Source organism: Halichoeres trimaculatus, unplaced genomic scaffold, assembly GCF_033239565.1.
Source record: "Halichoeres trimaculatus isolate MK-OKI-2021-1 unplaced genomic scaffold, fHalTri1.1 fHalTri1_scaffold_15, whole genome shotgun sequence".
Classification (NCBI taxonomy): domain Eukaryota; kingdom Metazoa; phylum Chordata; class Actinopteri; order Labriformes; family Labridae; genus Halichoeres; species Halichoeres trimaculatus.
Genome location: NW_027437193.1, coordinates 25,877,193 through 25,900,494, shown reverse-complemented (window position 1 = coordinate 25,900,494; position 23,302 = coordinate 25,877,193). Strand labels below are relative to the sequence as shown.

Sequence of the window (23,302 nt, the reverse complement as noted above, 5' to 3'; positions counted from 1 at the left end):
GATTAGACGAACACATAAAGTGTCTGTGCTGAATCATTAGTCATTCACTGTATGTAACATCCCAGATCAGCAAAGGCTAGCACTGGCATTAGCTCACTTGTATGCAAAGAGAAGTTGATTCTCTTTATAGCAGCAAGTAGCATAACTGCTTTAATAATTCCAGTCCTGAGGGCTCTGTATATGTGGTGTAATGATTGATACATTAAATAGTTCAAAAATAAAACAAATGAAACCAGAGTTCATGTAAGAGGGCAAGAATGAATCAGTCACAGATATTTCCTGAGACATAACAGCAGTCAGAATTCTTCTGTAACATTATAAGTATTGTAATGAAGAGTTTAAGTGATGCAGAGCGCCTTATTCTCCAGTAGGTGGGATCAGAGTCTCACAAAAAGGCTTTAAGACAAACTATTAAAATGATAATAATAATATTCATTATCTCTTAAATCGTACATTTTATGAAGAATGATCCCTGTATTGTCTTAGTTCTAGTGTAAAAAAATATTTTAAAAAAATGATAATAAAAACATGATCTTCATTTCCCCCCATGGTTTACTCTGGGCAGACCTTTGACTGCACTGTGTTTGGTATTTCATAATGCTGACCTCTGGTCACAGCCGTCCGGGAAAGCATTTTGAAATCTGGACTCTAAACAAATAAATGGCTGTTGTGGCTTGACAAACACGAGTACAGAGAAAGAAACAATGCCGTGCTTGCAGGTTCATTTGATATGTGACCTATAAAGCCTCAAAATATCCCAATTAGGAGCCCCAAAGAGAAAACATCTATGAAAATATTTATTCAGTGATCAATAAAGTATTTCTGTGAAATGTGGATCTAGTATCATAATATGAATCATTATGAATATCACCACTCTGACTAAGTATTTATAAACATGGAGTCCTGGCTTTAAATCTGTTTTTACAGGATCAGGACTCTGACATGGCCCTGCATAACTTTGAGGAACTCGTGACTTCTCCCCCTCTGTGTCTGAAATGCTGTTTGCTGCATTTACCACTGTGTGGGCTTCAGAGTGACAGTGTGATGTCAGAGCTGCAGTTTTAGACAGTGTTTGCTCCACATAGCTAAACTTTTGGAGAAATGCCCTCAGCAATCATTAACCAAGCTGATTTATAACGGACTCTTTATCTGCTAACATTTTTATTCCTGACAAAATGAGTATGAGATATCTGGGATTTGTTCTTCTGTTTTTGCTTCCAGGAGTGCTGCATGGTGAGAACATTTAAGTCCTTCGATTATTAACTAAATTTGTTTAAAAGAAGTATTTTGTTCCAACTGTGCTTTTTTGTTTCTGTGTCATTTCTTTTTCAGCTCAAAGAGCAGTTTTTTGTCCTGCTCCCAGCTTGGATGGAGGATATTTCGTTCCAGAGAGGGAACAGTATTCCCAAGGATTCAAGATTATCTATGCCTGTAATGAAGGACGGAAACCAGCTGTGGAAGGCTGGTGGGCCGAAGTGTCTTGTGAAGGTGGCAATTGGTCACCTGTCCCACAATGTATAGGTGAGTGTTTGATCTGTTTGAATAAAATGCTTGGAGAAGAATTTTTTATTTCAACACCCTAATTTTTTATGTTTTTTTCAATAATGAAAATAACATGATATTAATAATGTGATTACTTGTTGGACTCATGTTTGAATGGGTAAACTTGATGAGTATGTGTTACTCAGATGATCAAATCAAATTCTACTTCATGCTTGGGTTAAGACATGGGGAGATTCTGCTGTTATTGAGCACCGTGGATGATACAACGATAGGAATGCGTTCACTAAGATAGATTTTAAAATAACCCTCTGGAGGTAACTTCAGCCATAATCAATAAGCCTGAGGGGCACGGAAGTCCCATTGGATACAAGCAGCACAAGTCTAACACCACCAAGAACATATCACAGAATAACGTAATAATGTAGTATCACACCATATTGGGAAAATTCAGTATCACTATAACATGATGACAAGGCCCAACATTTGGTTTAGAAAAATGAAGCCATTGCAGAAGTGCTAAAAGTTGCTGTTCATTGAGAATCTGTATGAGTTTAGAAGTAGAAAGACCGAAAACCACATACACACCCAGCCAAAAAAAAAACCCCAAACAAACAAAAAAAATAAAACAGGCTTTTATGGTGTTAAGAAGACCATTCACAGCCTGGTTAAAAAAAACGTCTTGGGTCTGAAAGATATTAGTATCTTTTGATTGTCCAATCAGAGACACAGCTCAGCTTACATGACTAACTGGTGCCCTATAGCGGTTAGACAGAAAGCTCAAAGCAAGAGTCATATTCAATGTGGCTGCAACCACAGATTAGCCTAATTTCTCTGTTTCAGGAACCGACGGGTGACTTTGCAGAGACTGCGTCCATGTTTTAAAAGTCTATTATTAATACTGAGATGTTTGGTTTTTTTCTGTTTTGGCAGCAATTTGCGTCCGTAGAAAAAAACTAAAACAAACTAACAAAACAGAGGTATAACATTCATCACTTCATGACATTACAGAACTAAAACAGGTCATTGCTTAGATTAAGTTGTCTGATGTTAAGCTTTATTACTCTCATTTTTTCTAACTATTTGGTAATGACACTTTATCAAGCATCAAAGTTGCTCCTAGTGAAATTAAGTAGTGAGCTTGTTTTCCTTTTAGGTGGATTACAAGTGGTTGCACATTTTATGATTTTGAGACACTCCATGCTGAGTTGCCATAGCCAACATCTATCATCATTGAAGGCTAACAGCGGCGTTAGCTCATTAGCATGTTAAGAAACATTGATTCCCTTTATGCTAGCTAGTAGCACAAGTTTTTTTTTTTTTTTTTAGTTGAAAGAAGTTTGATAAAAGAGATTCTTTCTTTCTTTCTTTCTTTCTTTCTTTCTTTCTTTCTTTCTTTCTTTCTTTTAGTCTTTTTCCTTTTTTTCGAGTCATACATAAAAAAGTATGACAGGAAGTGTTAACTAATCACAGGATTGGGAGTGTTTCAGAGATGGCTAGCTTCTTCAAAAAAATAAAAAGTGAGAAGTAGGATACCAAGCAAAAGTTTGTATTTTCAAATTACCCTTTGTACTAATGGACGCTCTGTTATGGACTACATAATACATCGCCTATTTGTTTCTGACCTGTTTCTTGGGACCTAATGTGCATATTTGCCTTAGCTGTAAATATGCTGTTTATGATATGCAGAATTAGCAAAAGACATACGCTTTCTGTTATTGTTTGAGATAGTAATTTCTAAAACCAGGGCTTTTCCAGGTAAATTTGTACTAGATTCATCTGAGCATGTGTATACAACACAGTGCTGTGGTTAATAATTCTGCAGTTGTAAATCAATTTATTACATCATCGCTCTGCACTCTGTAAAAAATTATCTTGGACAAAGAAAAAGCAAAAAATTAGAGCTGTATTCCACTACAAATGCTGGTGCTCCTTTATCTGAAAGGATCCAGAATTAACACAGCATGAAAGCTCCTTGCGGAGCCATTAAAAGGACAGTCACTGTAAAACTATCAGTGTTTCATTTATTTTTTATTTTTTTTATTATAATTGTTTTCCCCTCAGAGGAAACATCCTGCCTTCAACTACCAAAGATACTCCATGCAAAAGACACCAAAGGCAGTGATTGGTACAAGCAGGGAAGGTCAGTTACGATAACATGTGATGAAGGGTATGAAGTGTTAAACGGGGAAAACACAGCTGTGTGTTCGAATGGAGCCTGGACATCTGTGCCCATCTGTGAGAGTAAGTCTGTCAGTTCTCCTCTGAATCTTAGCTGACAAACTCAAATCATCCATAATAGCATGGATGTGTAATTAAGATCCACATGTTGATCACATGTTTATTTTTTTAGTCAGTCCTGATGCATGCAGAGCACCTCCTCCAATCCCACATGCAGTGGTTGTTGGTCTGAAATACAAAGAGGTGTTTGCTGAGAATTCTGAAGTGCGCTATGAATGTGAAGACGGATACACGGTGGAGGGATCAGAGAGCTCAAAAACAATCACCTGCTCCTCTGGAACCTGGACTGAAGGCCCAAGCTGCAGTAAGTAACCTGAGTAATAAAATATGCAACAAAACTAATATTTCTTATTGCATAAAAAAAAAACACAAGTAACATGTTGCTAATGCTGCAAGAAAATCTGCTGCAAGAATTTGAAACTACGGCCAAAGATGACTGACTACTATGGTTTAGATTCAACTGTTTTAAGAGTGCTAAACTAACCTAAAGACTGTGTCAGAGTGTGTTCTGTAGTGACTTTGTCATTTCGATGTGTGGTCCAAAAGCATAAGGAGAAATTTAAAACCCTCTGTGTGTGCATCGTTGTAGGTGTGTACCACACAAGTCCACTACCTCAGGTCTAGCTGTAGTAATGCTCCATCCATCCATCCATCCATCCATCCATCCATCCATCCATCCATCCATCCATCCATCCATCCATCCATCCATCCATCATATTTACCACATTTTCCTTTTGGGGTCACAGGAGCCTATCCTGGCTTACCCCAGCCTCATTCTGGTGGCCCAACAGGGCATCACTTCTTCCCTGAGAGACAAAGAGAAACCCTGAACAGGTTGCAGGTCTATCATAGGCCAGTCATACACACTTACACCTCTGGGCAATTTAGACTGACCTTCAACCTGATGGGCTTGTTTTTGGACTGTGGAATGAAGCCAGAGGACCTAGAGCAGTGGTGTGCAAGCCAGGGGCCAAGGGGGGTGGTCACTCCTTCTCATGGCCTAATTGTTGAAAAGTTAGTACAAAAGTGTCTTGAGTGCAAAAACACATGCCATTGTGCCTTCTTGGTTGGAAATTTACACTAAACTGCCACATTGACTGGTTAAAACACGCTTAAGTGCCCTCTTGACAGGAAAAAACATGTGCTAATGTGCCCTCTTGATTGGTAAAATACAACTGTCCTCTTGGGTGGCAAACAGTGTGTGAAAGTGCCCACAAAAACACACTAAGTGTCCTCTTCAGTGGTGAGAACGGGCTATATGTGCCTTTTTTCTCTTTTCACCTCTGTCCTTCAAAAAGTCTGTGCACATCACTGTCCCTAGATCAAACCCACATAATGTACGCAAACCCCACACACGCAAACCAGGAACCTTCTTGCTGTAAAGCAACAGCACTGTTGTCTTCCCTACCGTACAGGCAGTGTTGTTTCATAAAATCAAAAGAGTAGAGGCTTCATAGTTTGCTTTTTTTGTACAAACATTTCTACATCTAACTTTATGAAGTAAGAGAGATGAATGAGTGACCACTAACCTAAAATCTACTGGTATTGCTTGAAATGGACTTCCTCAGTGAAATCTGTTTTGTAAATACAACAAAGTTGCTGCTGTGTGAAGAGTTGCTCCCAGAAAACGCTGTTTGTTCAAATAATGATTTTCACTCAGTTGATAGGACTGCACGAGATACCGGACGCGGTGGCAGTGCAGGGGTGGGAACATCTGGAGGACAAAGTTCCTCAACAGGCAGCAGGACACAACCTGTGGGTGGTGGAGGTAGTTTATCAATCTGTTTAATAGACTATTGGAATATATTCTTATTTAATCTCCCAATAAAATATTTGCTATTAAAGATTCATTGTGTTTTCTCATTCTTTCACACAGGCAGAGAAACCAGACCAAGCACTGGACGTGATGAAGCTACTGCGGGAGGAAGAGGTGGAGTCATTTATGGGTCCTGCTGCCCCCGTGCCCCAGTTAGCAAAGGAAATGCATGTAATATAATTATCTGATGTATATCTGATGGGTTTTCTTACTCACACAAAGGTACTGGAGGTGGACAAAGTGGCTCTGCAGCTGGAGGAACAGCTGGAGGACACTCCACATCCACCAGCTCTATCACACCAGCTTCAGGTGGAGGTGGGTTCATTTCTCCAGACTGTTGTGGAAAATGAAATATCTAAAATAGCTTTTAATAGACTAATCAAATGTCTTTTAATGAAGAAGTAACAGTAACTAGAGAACAGTTAAAACTCTACAAAGATCTGGACGAAAAGGGTCGTGAAGAATATTTACAGGTGATAATTATAGATATTCACTCTGTTTTGTTTTTCTGCCTTCTTTTCTTTTCTTTTCTTTTCTTTTCTTTTCTTTTCTTTTCTTTTCTTTTTTTGTGTGACAGACTCTTCAGGTGGACACAGTAGACCTGCCATCATACCAGGTAAATCATACATCACACTGCAGATTTACTTTTAGGTTTATCGTGTCATCACTTTCTGATGAAAAGTTACCTGGAAAATTTAAAACCTTTGAACTGACTCAGTAGGTCAGTGTAAGTGAAGGGGGAAAAACATTTGTCAGAAAAAAAATGTTTTTTTTCTCTCTCTGTGTTCTTTTTTTTTTTTATTTAAAATGTTTAAGGTAGAGCATTCAGCCTAAACATACAGGGGTGAGCTCAAGCCAAGCAGCCATCTTACCTCATCAGAGTGGAGGAGTAGGGGGAGGTAGGGCATACAGTCTGACTCAGCAGGGGGTAATTTCAGCCCAAACAGGCTTTTTGCTCTGGCTTTGCCCTCTCTGTCTTGTTTTTTTCTTTTGCAAAATGTGCAAATTTGGGTAGGTTAGAGCAACCAGCCGACCCAAGCACAGTGGCGTCCAAGCCAAAACAGTCCTCTGCCTTCCTCTACCTTTTTTGTAATCTACCTAAAATCTTGCTGCATGTTCTTCTCTTCATTTTTTCCCTCTGTATTCTCTTCCCTCTATCCTTAAAGTCGGGGAGTAGGGGGAGGTGGAGCAGACAGTCTGACTGAAAAGATGCTAAAAAAGCCCAAACAAGCTTTTGGCTCTTTAGTGCTGACCCCCTCTGATTGGTTGAGGTTCCTGACTGGTAAAGGGCAGCATGCATTTTTTTTTTTTTTTGTTACTTCCCTGCAAAGCTCATTACTGACACAGTAGTGAAGCAGGTGTCAAAGACCATTAGACTACCACACTGGGAAAACAATCCATTTATCAAGGCAAGTCTTTGGTAATCAAAGTGATAGGGCAACAGGGGCTGTCATTAGAATAAGCCATTCTTTTAAAAATGTTTCGCAATAAAAAATACATTTTTGAACTGTTAAGCAGCCTCTTTTTTGATTTCAGTTAACCAGTGCGGACAATACCCAGTTGTTACAAATGGGGTTCTTGTGGAAACAGAGCCAATGTACTTGAAATATCAGTGCAGCAACTTTTACAAACGAGTGGGTCCAGAGAACGTGGTGTGTTACAGTGACGGCAGCTGGTCTGAAAGACCCCACTGTGAAGGTATAAACAAATCAACTAAACTTTATCTTCATTACCATCAAACAGAAAATGTGTTGGCCAAACAGTGGGCCATTCATTCAGTGTTTTTATTTGTTTCTATTTCAGAGGATTTCTGTTCTGTGGATGCTGGCCAGTATACTCATTTTGGAGAAGGGCGAACGGGAAAGTTGTTTATTCAGAAAGGGCAAACAGGGACGCACATTCCTTGTGCTTGGAGCTATTACACAAGTCTATTCAAATGCATAAATGGAAAGATTACATATACACAATGTAAGTATGTTTCTTTTTTTTTTTTGCTGACTGTAAAAAAGAATAGAAATTAAAAACTATCAAGATTGAGAGTCACACTTCACTTCTCATCAGGCAAATGATGTGGAGTTTTTTCATTTATTTTTTTTGATTTGGTTACTTCTACTTTTTTATGTGTCTGTGATGGCAAACAAACAAATACGCCTGATAAAGTTATTGAACTCAGATTAATGCCAGACTCTTCTGAGGATGCTCAAAGGATCATTCAGATTCATACGTGTGTGTGTGTGTGTGTGTGTGTGTGTGTGTGTGTGTGTGTGTGTGTGTGTGTGTGTGTGTGTGTGTGTGTGTGTGTGTGTGTGTGTGTGAACTGCAGCTATGCAGATTTTTAGAGCATCATCCTTCAAAAACAATGTTTGTGTAAATGAAACTGTTTAAAATATTCACTGATGTGATTTTTTTCCCCATGCTTTTTAGGTTGTACAGACTATTATCATAAAGCGGTAAGTGATTCTTTTTAAAAATTTAATCATGAAAAATTTACTCTTTAATTGAAGTATTTGATGTTTAAGTGCAATTTCTATTCTATTCTATTCTATTTCTTATGAAAATTATATCATTCTCTGTTAGCATTATGACTTTGTGTGTGTGTGTGTGTGTGTGTGTGTGTGTGTGTGTGTGTGTGTGTGTGTGTGTGTGTTTTCAAACCAGGGACGATGCTCAACCTTTTCCCATTAAAAAGCAGCAGAGGAGCATCTGTCAGACTGATGAAAAGCTTTGAGGAAACTCCCTTCAGGAAGAAAAAACAACAACAAATCTTTAAAAAAAAATGTTTCCACGTATCTTAAAGCCAATTAGTGTTTGTTATTTGATTATAGTGTTTGAGACACACAATATTCAGGCTGGTCTTCTGTTCGTCTGCTTCCTTATTATGATCAGACAGTCTCTGAACCATGTGTATGTTCCAGTGAGAGCTAGTTTGAAAGAGGCAGCACAATAAAGATGGACTTTGATTGATGCATATTAAACCCTTCAGAAAACCAAACAACACAGAAAGATTTCAGTGGACATCAGGCTCATTTCTTCATGCTGGCTTGTTTTATTAAGACTGTACAGCAAATATGTTTTACTGACTCCGTGTGAACATTTCTTCATGAAGGACATTTCTTTAAAAATGCTGTTAATAACAGGACAGTGTCATGTTTGGAGGATTCCCACAGGTCCAGATACAGACTGTAAGAATAATTCACAGAAACAAAAAGAACAACAAGCAAAAGGAGAAACTCAGTCTGTGTACTTGTGTTTTAACACTGGTGGCTAAAAGATTCTCTTTGAATAGTCCAGGTAAATATTGATAGATGGACTGTTTTTTTTCACTATCTCTAAAGAGCAGAACTGAAATTACATACACTTAAACCTAAATAAACCAAGACCAAGACGCTCTGGGTTTCCAGGTGTAAAGGGGGCAGAGGAGTTCCAGATTTGTTTAACTACTTTATCTCATAAAACACTGAGTATCGACCATCACTGACATATGAGTATGACCTATGAGTACCATGAAGTTGGGCGCTGGGAATGAATGAAGAACTGGGTCCTTAATGAAAAGGTATATTTATGTTACCACCCTAAACGTCCTGTAACAGAAGGGGTACCTGTGGTTTATTGAAGTTCTGTGAAATCTTGTGGGAAAAGAAAGAAAGAAAGAAAGAAAGAAAGAAAGAAAGAAAGAAAAACGTTGTGGCACATAAAGGTGTTTAAAATTTGGTTATTTGTCTCTAGATTTGAAGTCTTTTGTCAAATAGAGTCCAGTCAAAGGGCTAAGTGAAGGACTGCAGAACACACAAAGCACCAGTAGATGGCAGTCAGAGCCTGTGCAGGGACAGGAAACAGTCCTACACCATATGTGTAGAGTCAAGCTGTCCCACACAGCACTCCCTAACACTTACCCACAGTGGGATTCACTCAGACATTAGTGCCATCTCTCACCGGGTGTTTGCTCTTTGATATGTGTAACATGGTTCACTGATCATTAAAGCAGACGCTCTACCAGTTAAAGTTCACTGCTGTAACCCGCACAGACAGAAACAACAGAAAAAAATCCAACAGCTTTTGGTTTATTAAAAATCTTACAGACCTTTTTTGTATCTTGACAACAGAATACCATTTTTTGACTGTGTGCTTTGATTTGACAAGTGATCTGCTTAACAATAATAAGCGGGCTAGAAACATCTGATTGAAACAATAAGATGTCTACCAATAAAAAAGAAATGAGATCAAATAAGTGAACTCCATAACCTCTCGTTATTTGTGACACATGAAGGTGGACACATGTTAGGTGGAGTGAGGGGAGTTAGTATCAATGCTTGCGGGTGTACCAGGTCCCTTTGCATTAATGAAGGGAAATCATTCAGTCGTCAGCGTGGGGAAGGACCGGTTTGAAAAACGCTTTAGAGTTCTCATGGATCAATATGACTCATTTATTTTTTTCTTTTAAAATCTATGAAATATTTTGATCAGTAAAAGATCACATTGACAAATGTCACATCATAAGACTTAAATGAAAATTTCACTGCTTCAGGAACAGATGGGTGATGCCACCGAGACTATGACTATGAGACAGCATAGCTCTCAGGTTCAGAGGGCCAAACAAACCCCTCCACCATTGTAAGGTGTTGATTCTTGGCGGAGTTTCAACTTTAGTTTGTTTTAAAACAACCTGTAAAACAATAAAAAACACATATCTGTATAGAAGGGAAATGCTGCTCTTAAATGGAAAAAAACAGCAAAGTTCATGTAATAGCTGATGCTTGCCACGGTTACTTTTGCTCCTGTACAGTGCTGATTTTAGTTTATCCAGCTCCTGCAACTACAGAAGCATATTGCATAGAATAGCATATGATGCCATAAATGATACGAGAAAAGAGCAGTCACAAGATTCTTCAAAGATTTTTTAAAAGATAACTAATTATTTATTACTTTCTATTTGGTCCCATAAGGAAGACAACAAGTCTATTGAGTCACATACAGGAAAGCAAATCCATGTTTTAACTCTAGAATAAGTACTAAAATATTATATGGACGGATGGTGACTACAGTTGAAAAGTCAGACGGTGCCTGTTTTCTCCCTCAAGCGCAAATACTAATTTACGCTGTTCGATTAAACCAGTCTAAAGTCCGAGAAATCAGCATCACTTCTGTCATTATTTATTCATTGTATTTAGCATTATCATGGGCTACTTTTGTAAATACACTTTAAATCTGCAGCACATTGAATTTTTTTTCCAACGTTTTTATTTCATATTACTTTATTTTATGATTTTCCATTTGTTTAGTTTTGTTCCAACATTTTATTCTGTGTCCAAGTTTCGGGGGTATTGGGTTGTGTAACCATAGCAACTGGAGTTCCTGTAAGTGACTGAGTTGTGGTTGTTTCACAATGGTGACCTCTGATCACAGGACTCAGCAAACACTGCTGACAGTGGATTTTGGAGAAAAACCTCTCCAAGTCATCAAATGATTAATTTTGTTGTTTTCTTTCATTAACACATAGAAATAAAATGCCAACATTAACTTTGTTGAATATTCTTGTGTAAGATATGGATGTTAAGAGATACAAAAATGACTTGTATGCATAAAACAAAGCTCCTATTGTTGGTTTTGATTGTTTTTTTTGTTCTTTGTTTACATTTGGAGCCCAACTTGAGCAAATACCTTTCCAAACTGTGACAGGAAAGCATTGAATTTTTGGACTTTTTGGTGTCGACTTCCCAGCAGCAGCGTGATGGCTCAGTGTAATAATTAACTAGTATTTTGTGAGTCGAGTTTTTAGCTCTGCTTTGTTTATGTTGTTTTAAATCCTGTGAAAATGTGCACAGCATACCTCTGGTGTGTTCTCCTGGTTTGTTTCCCAGGAGTGCTCAATGGTAAGAACATTACATTCAATTACTCAAAACCACATGAATCTGTTAAACGCATGTTAAATTTATATTTTTGTGTGTCGATGTAGCTATACCAGCTCTAACTGCAGCCCAGTCCTGTAGTGCTCCAAGCCTGGATGGTGGCTATCTCATCCCTGAACAGGATACCTACTTGGATGGAATAACAGTGACATATTCCTGTAACAACACCCGTAAACCAGCAGTGGAGGGTTGGTGGGCTAAAAGCACATGTCTAAATGGAAAATGGATTCCTGAACCACAGTGTATCGGTAAGTGTTTTAAAAACATAAATTGCTGTTATTAACTCTTATTACGAAACATTATGTTGTGATTTATTTAAAATTCAATTGTTCCAGATCATTATTGAAACAAATTTTTACATTTTGCTGTACTATATGATGTTCTGGTCAAATCCGCAAATGCTAAGATTTGGAGCATTGAATTAAGTCCAATAATGTCTGGAGTTACACCTTGTCCAAGTATCCAGTTTTTGACAGGAACAATAGTGAACTATGTTGGTGTTTCTGTGACAAATAATCCAAAAGTTTCAATTCTGATATTTCTGTGTGCTTATTATGTGTTTATTATTTTTATGCTGTTTATACAGGAGAGAGCGCCATGTTGTACTAAATACTAAGACAGCTGATACCACAAATGCCAGTTGCTTTTTATGAAACAGTGGTGAGATTGGAAAATAAAAGTATAAGTCCTTAGGAACTCCAGACTACGACATTCTTAAAACTGTATTTTTTAATTGACACTGACAGAAATAGTCATTCTTCCTTCGGTTCCTGATGGGACAGCTGCTTAAACTTCTTAGTTCAATCATGTGTTTCTAACCATTGAAGTAACAATCTGCTGAAAGTTAAGGTTAATTGGAGGTTAGTTACATAATCCTCTATAAAGGTGTTTAATATTACCTGGCTAAGGCGGTGTCTGCTGTTTTAGATTACATGAGCACTCATTACTCCTGTCAAACCAAATCAGTGTTTCCCATTTTATTTTGGAACTTCCTGTGGTGATTCTGAGAGAGCTATGGTGAGGCGAATCACAGTGCACCAGCATCCTGAGTCTGTCAATCACTTAGCAACACTGTTAGATTCTTAGATTTAGTTTCATCCACATGTCTGAAATGATTCACACACTCCAAGAGTCATCTGCTGACTTTTGTATCATGGTTTGGCTGATTGATAAGCTTGGTGCATGGGTGGTGTTTTTAAATACATTACTACTTTTTTAGACCTGGTTGGCCTAACATAGATTTTTTTCACAAGTACGGTGGTTTCTTTATTATCCAGCAGGAAGCAAGAAGCTGCTTACTAGTTTGACTATGGTCTGTTGAAAGGGAAAAAAAACAATTTTTTGTTGTTGTTGTTTATCACTTAATGATAAAAGTTGTTCAGCGTTTTTCTTTTGTTTAACAAAGCTATCATCATGGTACAATACATGAGTTTGCTTTGTGTTGGAACTGTTTTTTTGTACCTTCCCTACCAAAGAAACAAAATAAAATTCATAAATGTAATAAAAACTGTTTTTTTAACAGATGAAAAAGCCTGCCTTCCACTGAAAATCAAAAATGCAGAATACACTGAAAACCCAAATGGTTGGTATGAGGATGGAGGCAAAATCAGGATAACATGTGATGACGGTTATGAAGTGTTAAACTGGGATGCTACAGCTGTGTGTTCAAATGGAGCCTGGACCTCTGTGCCCGTCTGTAACAGTAAGTCTGTCAATTGTTCTCTCAGCCCAGCTAAAAAAAAACAACTGAATAAAATATGATAACATGCATGTGTAAATAATTAAGATCTACGTATTGATCACATGTGTCTACTTTTTTAGTCAGTCCTGATGCATGCAGAGCACCTCCTCCAATCCCACATGCAGTGGTTGTTGGTCTGAAATATAAAGAGGTGTTTGCTGTGGATGCTGTGGTGCAGTATGAATGTGAAAACGGATACACTGTGGAGGGAGCAGAGAGCACAAAAAATGTCACTTGCTTGTCTGGAACCTGGACCAAAGGCCCAAGCTGCAGTAAGTAATCTATACGCTAATATGTGCTATAATAATATTTCTTACACACACACACACACACACACACACACACACACACACACACACACACACACACACACACACACACAAATGAACCAGCTGCTAATATCTGGGACCCACCCAGAGTGGCTCACCCAAGGCCGAAACAGTCTGCATCATGAAGGACACTCAGAAGGGAGCGACACCATCAAACTACCGACCTATAATCTGCCTCAGCACCACATGGAAGCTTCTATCAGTAGCAGCTAAGATAAGTGGGCATGTGGGTCAGTACATGAGCAGAGTACAGAAGGGAACAGGCAATTACACCAGGGTAGCCAAGCACCAGTTACTGGTTGACAGGGCAATCTCCCAGGATTGCAAGTCCAGAAACACCAACTTGTGCACTGTTTGAACTGACTACAAGAAGGCCTATGACTCAATGCCGCACACGTGGATACCTGAAGCTGTATAAGGTCAACCAGATACTGCAAACCTTCCTCCAGGACTCAGTGGGACTATGGAGGCCAACACTGGAAGCCAATCCAAGGCCAGTGGCACAAGTGAGCATCAAATGCGGTGTAAAAGAGGTGCTCTGTCCTCACTGCTGTTCTAGGCCTGAACTCCCTCAGCGAGATCATCCCCAAGAGTGGCTATGGTACCAATTTCTAAGTGGGACAACCATCAGCCTCCTCCTCTACATTGATGACATCAAGCTGTATGCCAAGAGTAAGCTCAACCTCAATTCCCTGATCCACCTCACTTGGATCTACAGTAATGACATCTGGATATCATTCTAAATAAGTACTGACAGATGGTTTCAAGAAAAGGGAAGGTGATCACCTCTGAAGGGGTTGAACTACCACAGGGCAACGTTGCAGATGTTCAGGACAGCCTCAAATACCTGAGGGTCACACAAGCAAAATGGTAACCATGAGGAGTTTGTGCGGAGAGCAGCCACAGCCAAATGCCTAAAGAGGGTGAGACAGGTCCTGAAGAGTCAGCTGAATGGAAAGAACAAGATCCAGGCCATTCATACCTATGCCCTGCCACTAATCAGATACCCCCCTGGTATAACATCCTGGCTGGTGGAAGAGAGCAACTGATATCAAGACAAGGAAACTCCTTACCTTGGAGGGTTTTCACCCCTAACTCCAGCTAGTGAGCGTCAGAGCCACTATCGAGGGGGAAGCAGCTGGCCCGAGGAGTACATCAGGAAGATGGTTCCCAGTGATGACCTACTAACTAAATGCCTCAGGCAACAGAGGCCCAGTAAGAAGGAGGAATCAGAGGGGTAACATTGGAAGACAAGCCCTTGCATGGCATGTACCACCGACAAGTTGAAGAAGTGGCTGGCATCGGGAAAACATACTAGTGGCTAGAAAAAGCTGGGCTGAGAGACAGCATTATGGCTTCACAAGATCAATAGAGGCTGTGGTGTACCACACCAGGCATGACCCAGACTGTATAGAGAAGCCCCTGAGACGGTACAGCACATCACAGCAGGGTGTAAGATGCTGGCAGCCAAGGCATGCATGAAACGGCATAACCAGGTAGCTGGCATAGTGTACAGGAACATTTGTGCCGAGTATGGACTGGAGGTGTTGGAGAATACGTGTGTCAAGGTCCTGTGGGACTTCCAGATCCAGATCGACAAGATGCTGACAACCATTTAGCATGACATAGTGGTAGTCCATACACAGAGAAATACCAAGGGCTGAAGGAAGAGCTGGAGAAGATGTGGGGTGTGAGAGCAACAGTGGTGCCAGTTGTGAATGGGACACTAGGGGCTGTAGCACCCAAGCTGGTCGGATGGCTCCAGCAGATTCCAGTAACAACACCTGAGATCTTCCTCCAGAAGTGCACACTCCTAAGAACAGCTAAGATCCTGCGCAGTACTCTCAGGCCCCCCGGCCTCTGGTAGAGGACTACAGCTTGATGGAGACAGAATACTGCCCAGGGTGGGGAGGGAGAGATTTTCATATATAAGAGAGGGTTATGTGCTTAATCTGCAGACAGAGAAACAACCTGGAATAAGAGGTTCATAATTGACATAACTGGGAGAACAGTTAGTTATTACTAGGGATGGGCGAGTACCGATACCTGGTATTGGTATCAGGCCGATACCAGCCTTTATTCAAGGTATCGGTACTCCTGAAGGGTGCAGATACCAGCAGCAGATACTCATGGCAAAATAAAAAATCGTACGAGAAGCAAGCCCTAGTTGCTGCTAATTGCTGCAGTTTAACACCACGGAAACGTGCACCAGGTCATGTTCAGACAACATGAATAAACAAGGGAGAGTCAACTGTTAAACTGTTTTATTTTGCGCTTTAAAAAATACTAAAACTCTGACAGTTTTAGTTTTATTGTGCACTATATATATATATATATATATATATATATATATATATATATATATATATATATATATATATATTTATATATATGTATACATATATATACACATATATATATATATATTTATTATTTATCAAAAAAATCTAAACTCAGAGAGAGTTGTTTGTGTTTTATTTGGACTTAATGGCAGAGTGACTGTGCTGTCTATGATCAAAATGATCTGTCACTGTTAATTGAACATTTTTATGGATCAAAAATACTAGTAGTATCAGTACTCGGTATCGGTGAGTACTCAAGAGGGAGTACTCATACTGGTATCGGTCTGCATAAAAAGTGGTATCAAACATCCCTAATTATCACGCTGTTTATTCAAGTGTAAATTGCAAATTAAAAAAAAAAATCCAATGGCCATTTCTAAATAAAACAAAAGCTTTAGTTGTTGGCTTGAAACGTGTATCCTTCTCACTTTCCAACTCATTGTAACAAAGAGGTAATTAACTCTGACACACTGTGAAAAACAGTGGGAAAAACCTTTAAAAGGGTCAAGAATGCACAGTTTAGTTTCATTTACATGGTGATATAATTTAATGCATCTTAGCACAAAATGAGCAAAGAATGTGAACAGGAAACACAGCTTTAGACCAACCAGTTAAAGTATGTATAACATACCTAAGTAGCAACCAACCCCAAAGAAAATGTGACTACCAACCTCAACTGGAATTTCTTGCTAGCTTCAAGGGCTAACAACTGGGTGGCAACTAGTTAGCTAACTAAAAGCAGTATAAACTATAACTCTCTGTTCACACTTTTAAGTGTAACAGTCATTTTCTTTTTAACTTGTTGGGCAATAAGCCCAGAAGTAAAAAAAAAAAAAAAAAAAAAAAACTGAGGAGCAAAATGTTTACAATTTGACATGAATAAGTCCTTTCACCTCAAGTTCAACTATCTTACAACTGAGTAGGCTGTAAGTGAGCTCTGAGCCCAATTCTGTAAATTTCCATCCAAAAGTTTGAGAAACAGCGCCCTCTGGTGGCGAGATATAATAAAATGATAACTAACCCCATTCTCCCGTTCTCAGTGTTTATTAGATGATCAATTTTCAGATCCCCAAACAGATTATTCACATTCTAATCATGTATGTCATAGTTTCAGACAGGAGACCAGCCACGGGACACGGTTCTGCAGGACACTCTTCATCTCCAGGGAATGTGCGGCAGCGTGTGGCTGGTAAGTTTTCATGTGTATTGTGCATGAAAAGCTGAACAAAGCTCAACCTAAGTGATAGACCAATTGAGAGAATGACATGGCCGTAAAAAAAAAAATAAAAACCTGAAGATTTCATGAGCTTTGCATCAAAGTGATATATTGATCTCGGGTTAAGTAGGAATTAAAGATAAATTTTAGTAATTTGAGTAAATCTGTTATCTTCCCCTGTATTTATCTGTATATTTTCATTATTACTATTATTTTCAGTCAGAAACTGTGGAAGCCGTCCCCGAGTTCCGAATGGTGAAGTTGTGGTGACTAATGAATGGTTTTTGAGGTACAGCTGCAATGAGTATTACACACTGGAAGGTCCAGAAGCAGTTTTGTGTTACAGCGATGGCTTCTGGTCACAAGCCCCCATCTGTAGAGGTAAGTCTGTTCCTAAAGTATGGTGCAGAGATGTGTTGAGAAAACTTTTAAAAATGTTTTTTCTTCACTTTCTGCAGCAACTTACTGTTCCCTGAACACCACTCATCATACAGAGTTAGACTCAGTAGGAGTCGTATTTTTAAAACATGGCGAGACGAGGAAATTAAGCTGTGTGAGAGAGGATCACTGGTTTGAAAACTCCTCTGTGGCCACGTGCACTGATGGTAAACTGACAAGAACAAGATGTAAGTAAATCTGAGCTCATTTTCATAAAATATGCATCGAAGAAACACTTCTTAGAATATCAAATGTTGTTTCTGTATTTCTTGTCAGCTAAGTCAGTTTTTAAGTTAATAAGGTTTTTATACTGACCATCTGTTAATCTCAACACATCCATGATCAGATTAAGGCCTAATTCACATGTATGTGGCAATCTATGGCAATTTTCTGCATGTAGGCCTTGTGTTCATGTGGCAGTTGCAGCAAGTGGAGGAGAACACTATTCACTTCAGTGATATTACACTTATCAAATGGAGGGATAGTTTAAGGTTGCCGAGCAAAGCCACTCTGGGACTTTCATCCAGAGAATGATTTATTTCAAACCACTTAAGACACCCAGGTTCATTATACTCAAGACCCCGGAGACGTGTTTCCAATTATAAAAACAATTTTAATATCATATAAATGTTAAAAGACAAATTTATAAATACCATTCACACAGGGAGGCGAAGGACCTGATCAGATGCTGAGGCTTACCAGATAGACAGAGGCAGTGTTGCCAACTCCTCAGCATCGCAAGTAGCTATAGGCCCGCCAAAAGTCGCTGGAAGTCGCCAAATCGTTGCCTACCTGTCAACTGAAGGGAAAAGACAGAAAACAGTGCTTTCTTTTTACTTTTCTACCGTGATCTTGGAGCCACCGACCACCAAAAAGAAGTCGCTAGATTTGTCGCTAGTCGCAAAAATCACCCTTGCACACATGATACACATGCAGGCGTGAAGACCAAACACCTGTTACACCTGACTGCTTGGTGGAAATGCGGCTTATGATCCCGCCGGACTCTCTCCCAGCTCTTCGTAACAACGCGTTAAGTTTCGTTTCCTTACATGGGCTACTTCCACTTCGCTCATGCGCACTTCGCCCCTCCTCCTACCCGCTGAGTGTTACCGGTACAGTGTGAGCTTGAAATTCATCGGATAAATTTCCTCGCTTTTAAATTGTTAGGGGAGTTTTGACACTTGTTTGTGACTCAGATCCTAGGAGACTCTCTAAATCATGTTATCAGGTGCTAAACACCGGGAGCTGTGAGGCTGTCCAAACTGGAGATGCAGAGCCTCTGTCAGTGCACATCGCCGTTGGGGCGCGGAGATTTTCCCTCATTAATATTCCTCATGTATGAACTTAGTGATCTTTTCCCAATAAAAGTATCTGTTAATGTGGTGCCCCAAGCAGTGAACTGAAGTTAGAGATGAGAATTACCCCCTGGTATTTGATTTTACCATGTGACAACAATACAACGCGTCAACTTAAAAATTATGTCGATGAGTCGATTATGTCGATTAATTGTTGCAGCCCTAAACCTAATCCCAGGTAGATCAAAAGAAACTACTTACACACTCAAAAGAAAGCCCACAAAATACCCAAAGTGGAAGAGCTGAAGGCTACATTACCTAAAAGGTCTGCTTGAGGCTGGTTCCAGGAACACGGTTGAGTTGAGTTTTTTCATTATGGCCTCTGTTGATGATAGACTCCAAACTCAATATCAGAAACTAATGGAGGATATCTTATAGACTTCATCTATATACCATACAGTCGGTTGTTAACAGGTCCAGCTTTGATCAAAAGGGTAATCAGGATTATTGCAAGAGCATTCCTCATCCTGCCTTTAAAAAGACGTCAGACTTTTAACAACAGTCTTAAGTGGACACTCAAGGAACTGAAAGTTTATCTGCACCTCTGTGCTTGCTCATTTTTTAACACCTGACAGTGTCTGGGTTTAACCTGCAGTCCGTCACCTGTACAAGCCAGACCCTTCAATCTGTGAAGCAGGGGTAGCACTTCACTCGGTGCTTATGTAGTTTGAGGTCAACAACAAAGAAACAAAAGCAGCGGTTATGGAAGTTTGATATCCTCACTTCTTCTTCAGCATCATAAAGTCATTTTCCTCACATACAGAAGTGTGTGTAGTTTCAAATACAGCACATGTACTCACAGGCTGGTTTTCTGCTCATTGCTGTGCCTCTGTGTATCTGTTTTCAGGTTGTAACAGTTTTCAGATAACCACAGTAAGTTTTACTACTGCATTCTACTTTTTTTTAAAGCAAACTGTATTAATACAAATTCCTTCTGTATTCACATTTTTGTAATTCTGTCTTCTATGGTTGAATCTTGTTGGTAAAACCAAACTTGTGTCTTATCTCCAGAAAACCTGCTGAGGCTGAATCACACACAGAAGGAATGCTGCAGATGGATCTGCTCTTCACCAACTAAAATAAAAAAAGCCACCCCAGATAATAAGTGCAAATATAAATATTGAAGAAGAGAAGTTTGTGTCAACAGTAAAGACCAATATGATGTGTATTTAATGAACTTCAACAAACACCTGTAGATTTTTTTTTATCCTGTGTTGTCTGTAAACACCACAACCTGTTCATAATGTTTTACCATGATCAATACTTTTAATGGATGATACAAGAATTAAAACTGCTCCCCCTGGTGACCGGCTGCAGTATGGGTAAAAAAAAAACTATCTACCCAGTCACAGTTGCTGCTCATTAAGTCCAAAGTACTGTTCGGGAAAGCAAATCCATCTTTAAACTCTAAAATGTGTGCTGCTGTTTGCTGTTTGATCAGCGAGAAATGGGTTTCCACTTTTACAGAAAACATTCCCTGACATTTTTAGAAAGATGTGGACAGACAGTGACTGGACTTGAACATTTAGTTGGAGCCTGTTTTCTCCCACTGCCACATGAGGGAGGGCTGAAAAATTCGTAGCCTGACAAGGAAGGAATTATGCCATAATGATGAAACTTACATGCATTAAATACAACATTTTCTGACACAGCGTGGTTTATTTCCAGATAAACTTACAGTGATGTAGTGTTTGAGGACTTAGAGAAATAGAACCAGAGGCATTTTGTGATTTGGATAAAATTTGATGTTATCAGATATCTACAGAAAAAGGGGTTAACCCTCAAGGACATTCATGCAAACATGGTTGCTACATTAGGAACTGATGCTCCAGCTTTATCAACTGTGAAAAAGTGGGCAGCTAAATTCAAGAGGGGTAGGGAGAGCCGTGAAGATGACCCGAGGTCCAGACGTCCCACCACAGCAACAACCTAAGAGAACACTGCCCTGTTGAAAAATAAACCATGCTGTAAGTGTCAGAAAATGATGAATTTAATGGATGTCAAGTTTTATCACTATGGCATAACTCCTTCCTAGTTAGGCTACAAACTTTTCAGCCCTCAGTTTATGCTGTTGAAGTGAACATTAGTCTACAGTTAAGGAAATCAACAGCACTTCTGTCATTGTACTTTTTTTAAGATAAGTGGCAAACAATAAAAGTGTATAGTTAAAACATTACAATAAGAATATATCAAATAGTATAATACAGGAAGAGTGACTTAGAAAAGAATATGTACGTATGAAGCGAAACGTAAAGGTTAGAAGTCTTTTGAAAGGGGTGAGACATGTTGCCCATTAGAGACGACAGGTTGGCTATCATTTCCTGTCAGCCACTGCCTCCACGGGATCCAGAGAGTCCACAAGGTGCAGAGGGTCCACGCGGTGCAGAGGGCAGCCCAGGACTGAGCTGGCCTTCCTTACCAGTATGTTCAGTCTTGTTCTCCTTGGTCCCATCCTCTCGCAGAGGGTGAAATCCTTCCAATGTGGCATTTGTGTACAGAGTTAGATCTGTTAGCTGTGCTTCAGTGAAAAGCATGATGCTACTCTTTCAGTATTATTTGGACCCTTCACAGTTTGTTCCAGTTATCATGAGCTACTGGACCTACTGGTGTAAATATACTTTAAACATGCAAAATTTCTGCACACTGAAAGGACTTAAATGACCTACAAAACTAAGGATACTTTATTTTTTCCAACATTTTACAGTGGGTCTGAATTTTTGGGTATTGGGTTGTATAACTGTGGCAGCCGGAGTTCCTGTAAGTGACTGTGTTCTGGTTGTTTCACAATGGTGACCTCTAATCCCAGGAGTCTGTAAACAGTGCCATGGATTTTTCTGAGAAAACCTCTTCAGATGATTAAATTATTAATTTTGGCATTTTCTTTCATGAATACATCATTTTATGAAGCCACCATGGTCCACTGTATTCACTGCATTTTATTCTTTATTCTTTGTTCTATGTTTTCATGTGGAGCCCAAATTAAGCGAATAAAATGTGATTGGAAGGCATTTCATTTTTGGACTTTGTGGTGTCAACTTCCCAGCAACAGCGTGATGATTCAGTGTTTCTTAACATGTTTTGGGGGAGGGTTTGAGGTCGCTGAAAACCGAGGTGTTATTATGACATTGATCTGGTTACATGAGCAAATATCATGACCCCTAACCTCCACCTGACATCGGTGTAGCTATTATAAGCTCTAGCTGTCACTATAGTAGTGATAGGTAGATTGAACAAGTAATTTCAAAATAGGTCCGACATTTCAAAACATGGCTAATATTAAAATGGAGTAGCAAAGGATTGGATTTCTGATTAAGAAAAAAATGATTTCATGTGGCATTTCTCATACCCTTTGGTTTAGAGTGAGGACCCAGTTTGTCTTCTTTTCAAGGGCTATGTAGCCCTTCCCCTTTGTCCTGCCCCTTGAGCTCACAAAGAATTTGGACACCCCTTTTCTGTGCATGCACACGTAAAACCAAGGGCTAAGGAGTAGAAATGGGATTGGCTCTTAATGTAGTTTGGTCGAGTTGAGCTTTTCCAATATTGCCTCATAGTAATAGGGCAAACCCAATTCAGAAACAAATGAACAGTATCATAGACTTTATCTATATATATATAGTATATATTATGTACTGTACTATATACTATATTCATAGACTGTATATACTACACAGTCTGCTGATAAAAACAGGACCACCTTTGATCAGAAGGGTCACCAAGATTATCGCAACATGAACGTTCCTCATCGTGCCTTTAAAAAGACAAATAACAGACTTTCAACGACAGTCTTAAGTGGACGCTCAAGGGACTTAAAGTGTTTTTGTACCTCTGCACTTTCTTCATTTTTTAACACCTGACAGTGTTGCCTGGTCTTTACCTGCAGTCCGTCACCTGCACAAACCAGACCCTTCATTCTGGGATGCAGGGGTAGCACTTCACTTGATGCTAGTGTAATTCAAGCTCAACAACAAAGAAACAAAAGCAGAGCGCTACAGGAGTTTGGTGTCCTCACTTCTTCAGCATCATAATAACGTTTTCTCACGTACAGAAGTGTGTGAAGTTTCAAATAAAGCATATGCACACACAGGCTGGTTTTCTGCAGGGATGTATGATAATCTGTACTCATTGCTGTGCCTCTATGTGTCTTTTTTCAGGTATTACCTGGAAAGTGGTGTTCACGGTGAGTGTAACTCCTACATGTATACTTTTTAATGAAACAAATTGTATTCATGCCATGTTATTTTACATTTCAGAGAGTCAGCAAGTTTGTTTTGCATTTACATTTTTCTAATTTCATCTTCCATCACTGAGTTTTGTTGGTGAAAACCTATTTTTATGTAGATTACAATGTGACACTGAATGAAACACGTGAGGACTCTGCTGCTTCTGGATCTGCTTTTCATTTATTAAAATACAAAAAG

General features: G+C 39.3%; 2 protein-coding genes across 2 annotated transcripts; both read left to right on the top strand.

The window, feature by feature from the left end:
- The first annotated feature begins 1,030 nt into the window (after positions 1-1,030).
- LOC141804530 (sushi, von Willebrand factor type A, EGF and pentraxin domain-containing protein 1-like) lies at positions 1,031-9,758 on the top strand. Its single transcript, XM_074688994.1, has 12 exons — positions 1,031-1,233; positions 1,333-1,521; positions 3,565-3,744; positions 3,854-4,045; positions 5,402-5,509; positions 5,618-5,671; positions 5,780-5,872; positions 6,135-6,173; positions 7,094-7,255; positions 7,361-7,525; positions 7,982-8,007; positions 8,216-9,758. The coding sequence occupies exons 1-12, from the start codon at positions 1,176-1,178 to the stop codon at positions 8,240-8,242; spliced, it is 1,293 nt and encodes a 430-aa protein (XP_074545095.1). The 5' UTR covers positions 1,031-1,175; the 3' UTR covers positions 8,243-9,758.
- Positions 9,759-11,369: 1,611 nt separating this feature from the next.
- LOC141804283 (complement factor H-related protein 2-like) lies at positions 11,370-19,980 on the top strand. The gene is made up of 9 exons (XM_074688628.1): positions 11,370-11,427; positions 11,520-11,711; positions 12,986-13,165; positions 13,285-13,476; positions 16,984-17,064; positions 17,311-17,472; positions 17,550-17,717; positions 19,732-19,757; positions 19,896-19,980. The coding sequence occupies exons 1-9, from the start codon at positions 11,370-11,372 to the stop codon at positions 19,905-19,907; spliced, it is 1,071 nt and encodes a 356-aa protein (XP_074544729.1). The 3' UTR covers positions 19,908-19,980.
- The last annotated feature ends 3,322 nt before the right edge of the window (positions 19,981-23,302 follow it).

Coding starts and splice junctions, on each gene's coding strand:
- LOC141804530 (XM_074688994.1), top strand. CDS start 1,176: ATGAGTATGAGATATCTGGGATTTGTTCTTCTGTTTTTGCTTCCAGGA. Junction 1,522..3,564: donor ACCTGTCCCACAATGTATAG/GTGAGTGTTTGA, acceptor TTTTCCCCTCAG/AGGAAACATCCTGCCTTCAA. Junction 5,672..5,779: donor AGCTACTGCGGGAGGAAGAG/GTGGAGTCATTT, acceptor ACTCACACAAAG/GTACTGGAGGTGGACAAAGT.
- LOC141804283 (XM_074688628.1), top strand. CDS start 11,370: ATGTGCACAGCATACCTCTGGTGTGTTCTCCTGGTTTGTTTCCCAGGA. Junction 11,428..11,519: donor TTTCCCAGGAGTGCTCAATG/GTAAGAACATTA, acceptor TAGCTATACCAG/CTCTAACTGCAGCCCAGTCC. Junction 11,712..12,985: donor TCCTGAACCACAGTGTATCG/GTAAGTGTTTTA, acceptor TTTTTTTAACAG/ATGAAAAAGCCTGCCTTCCA.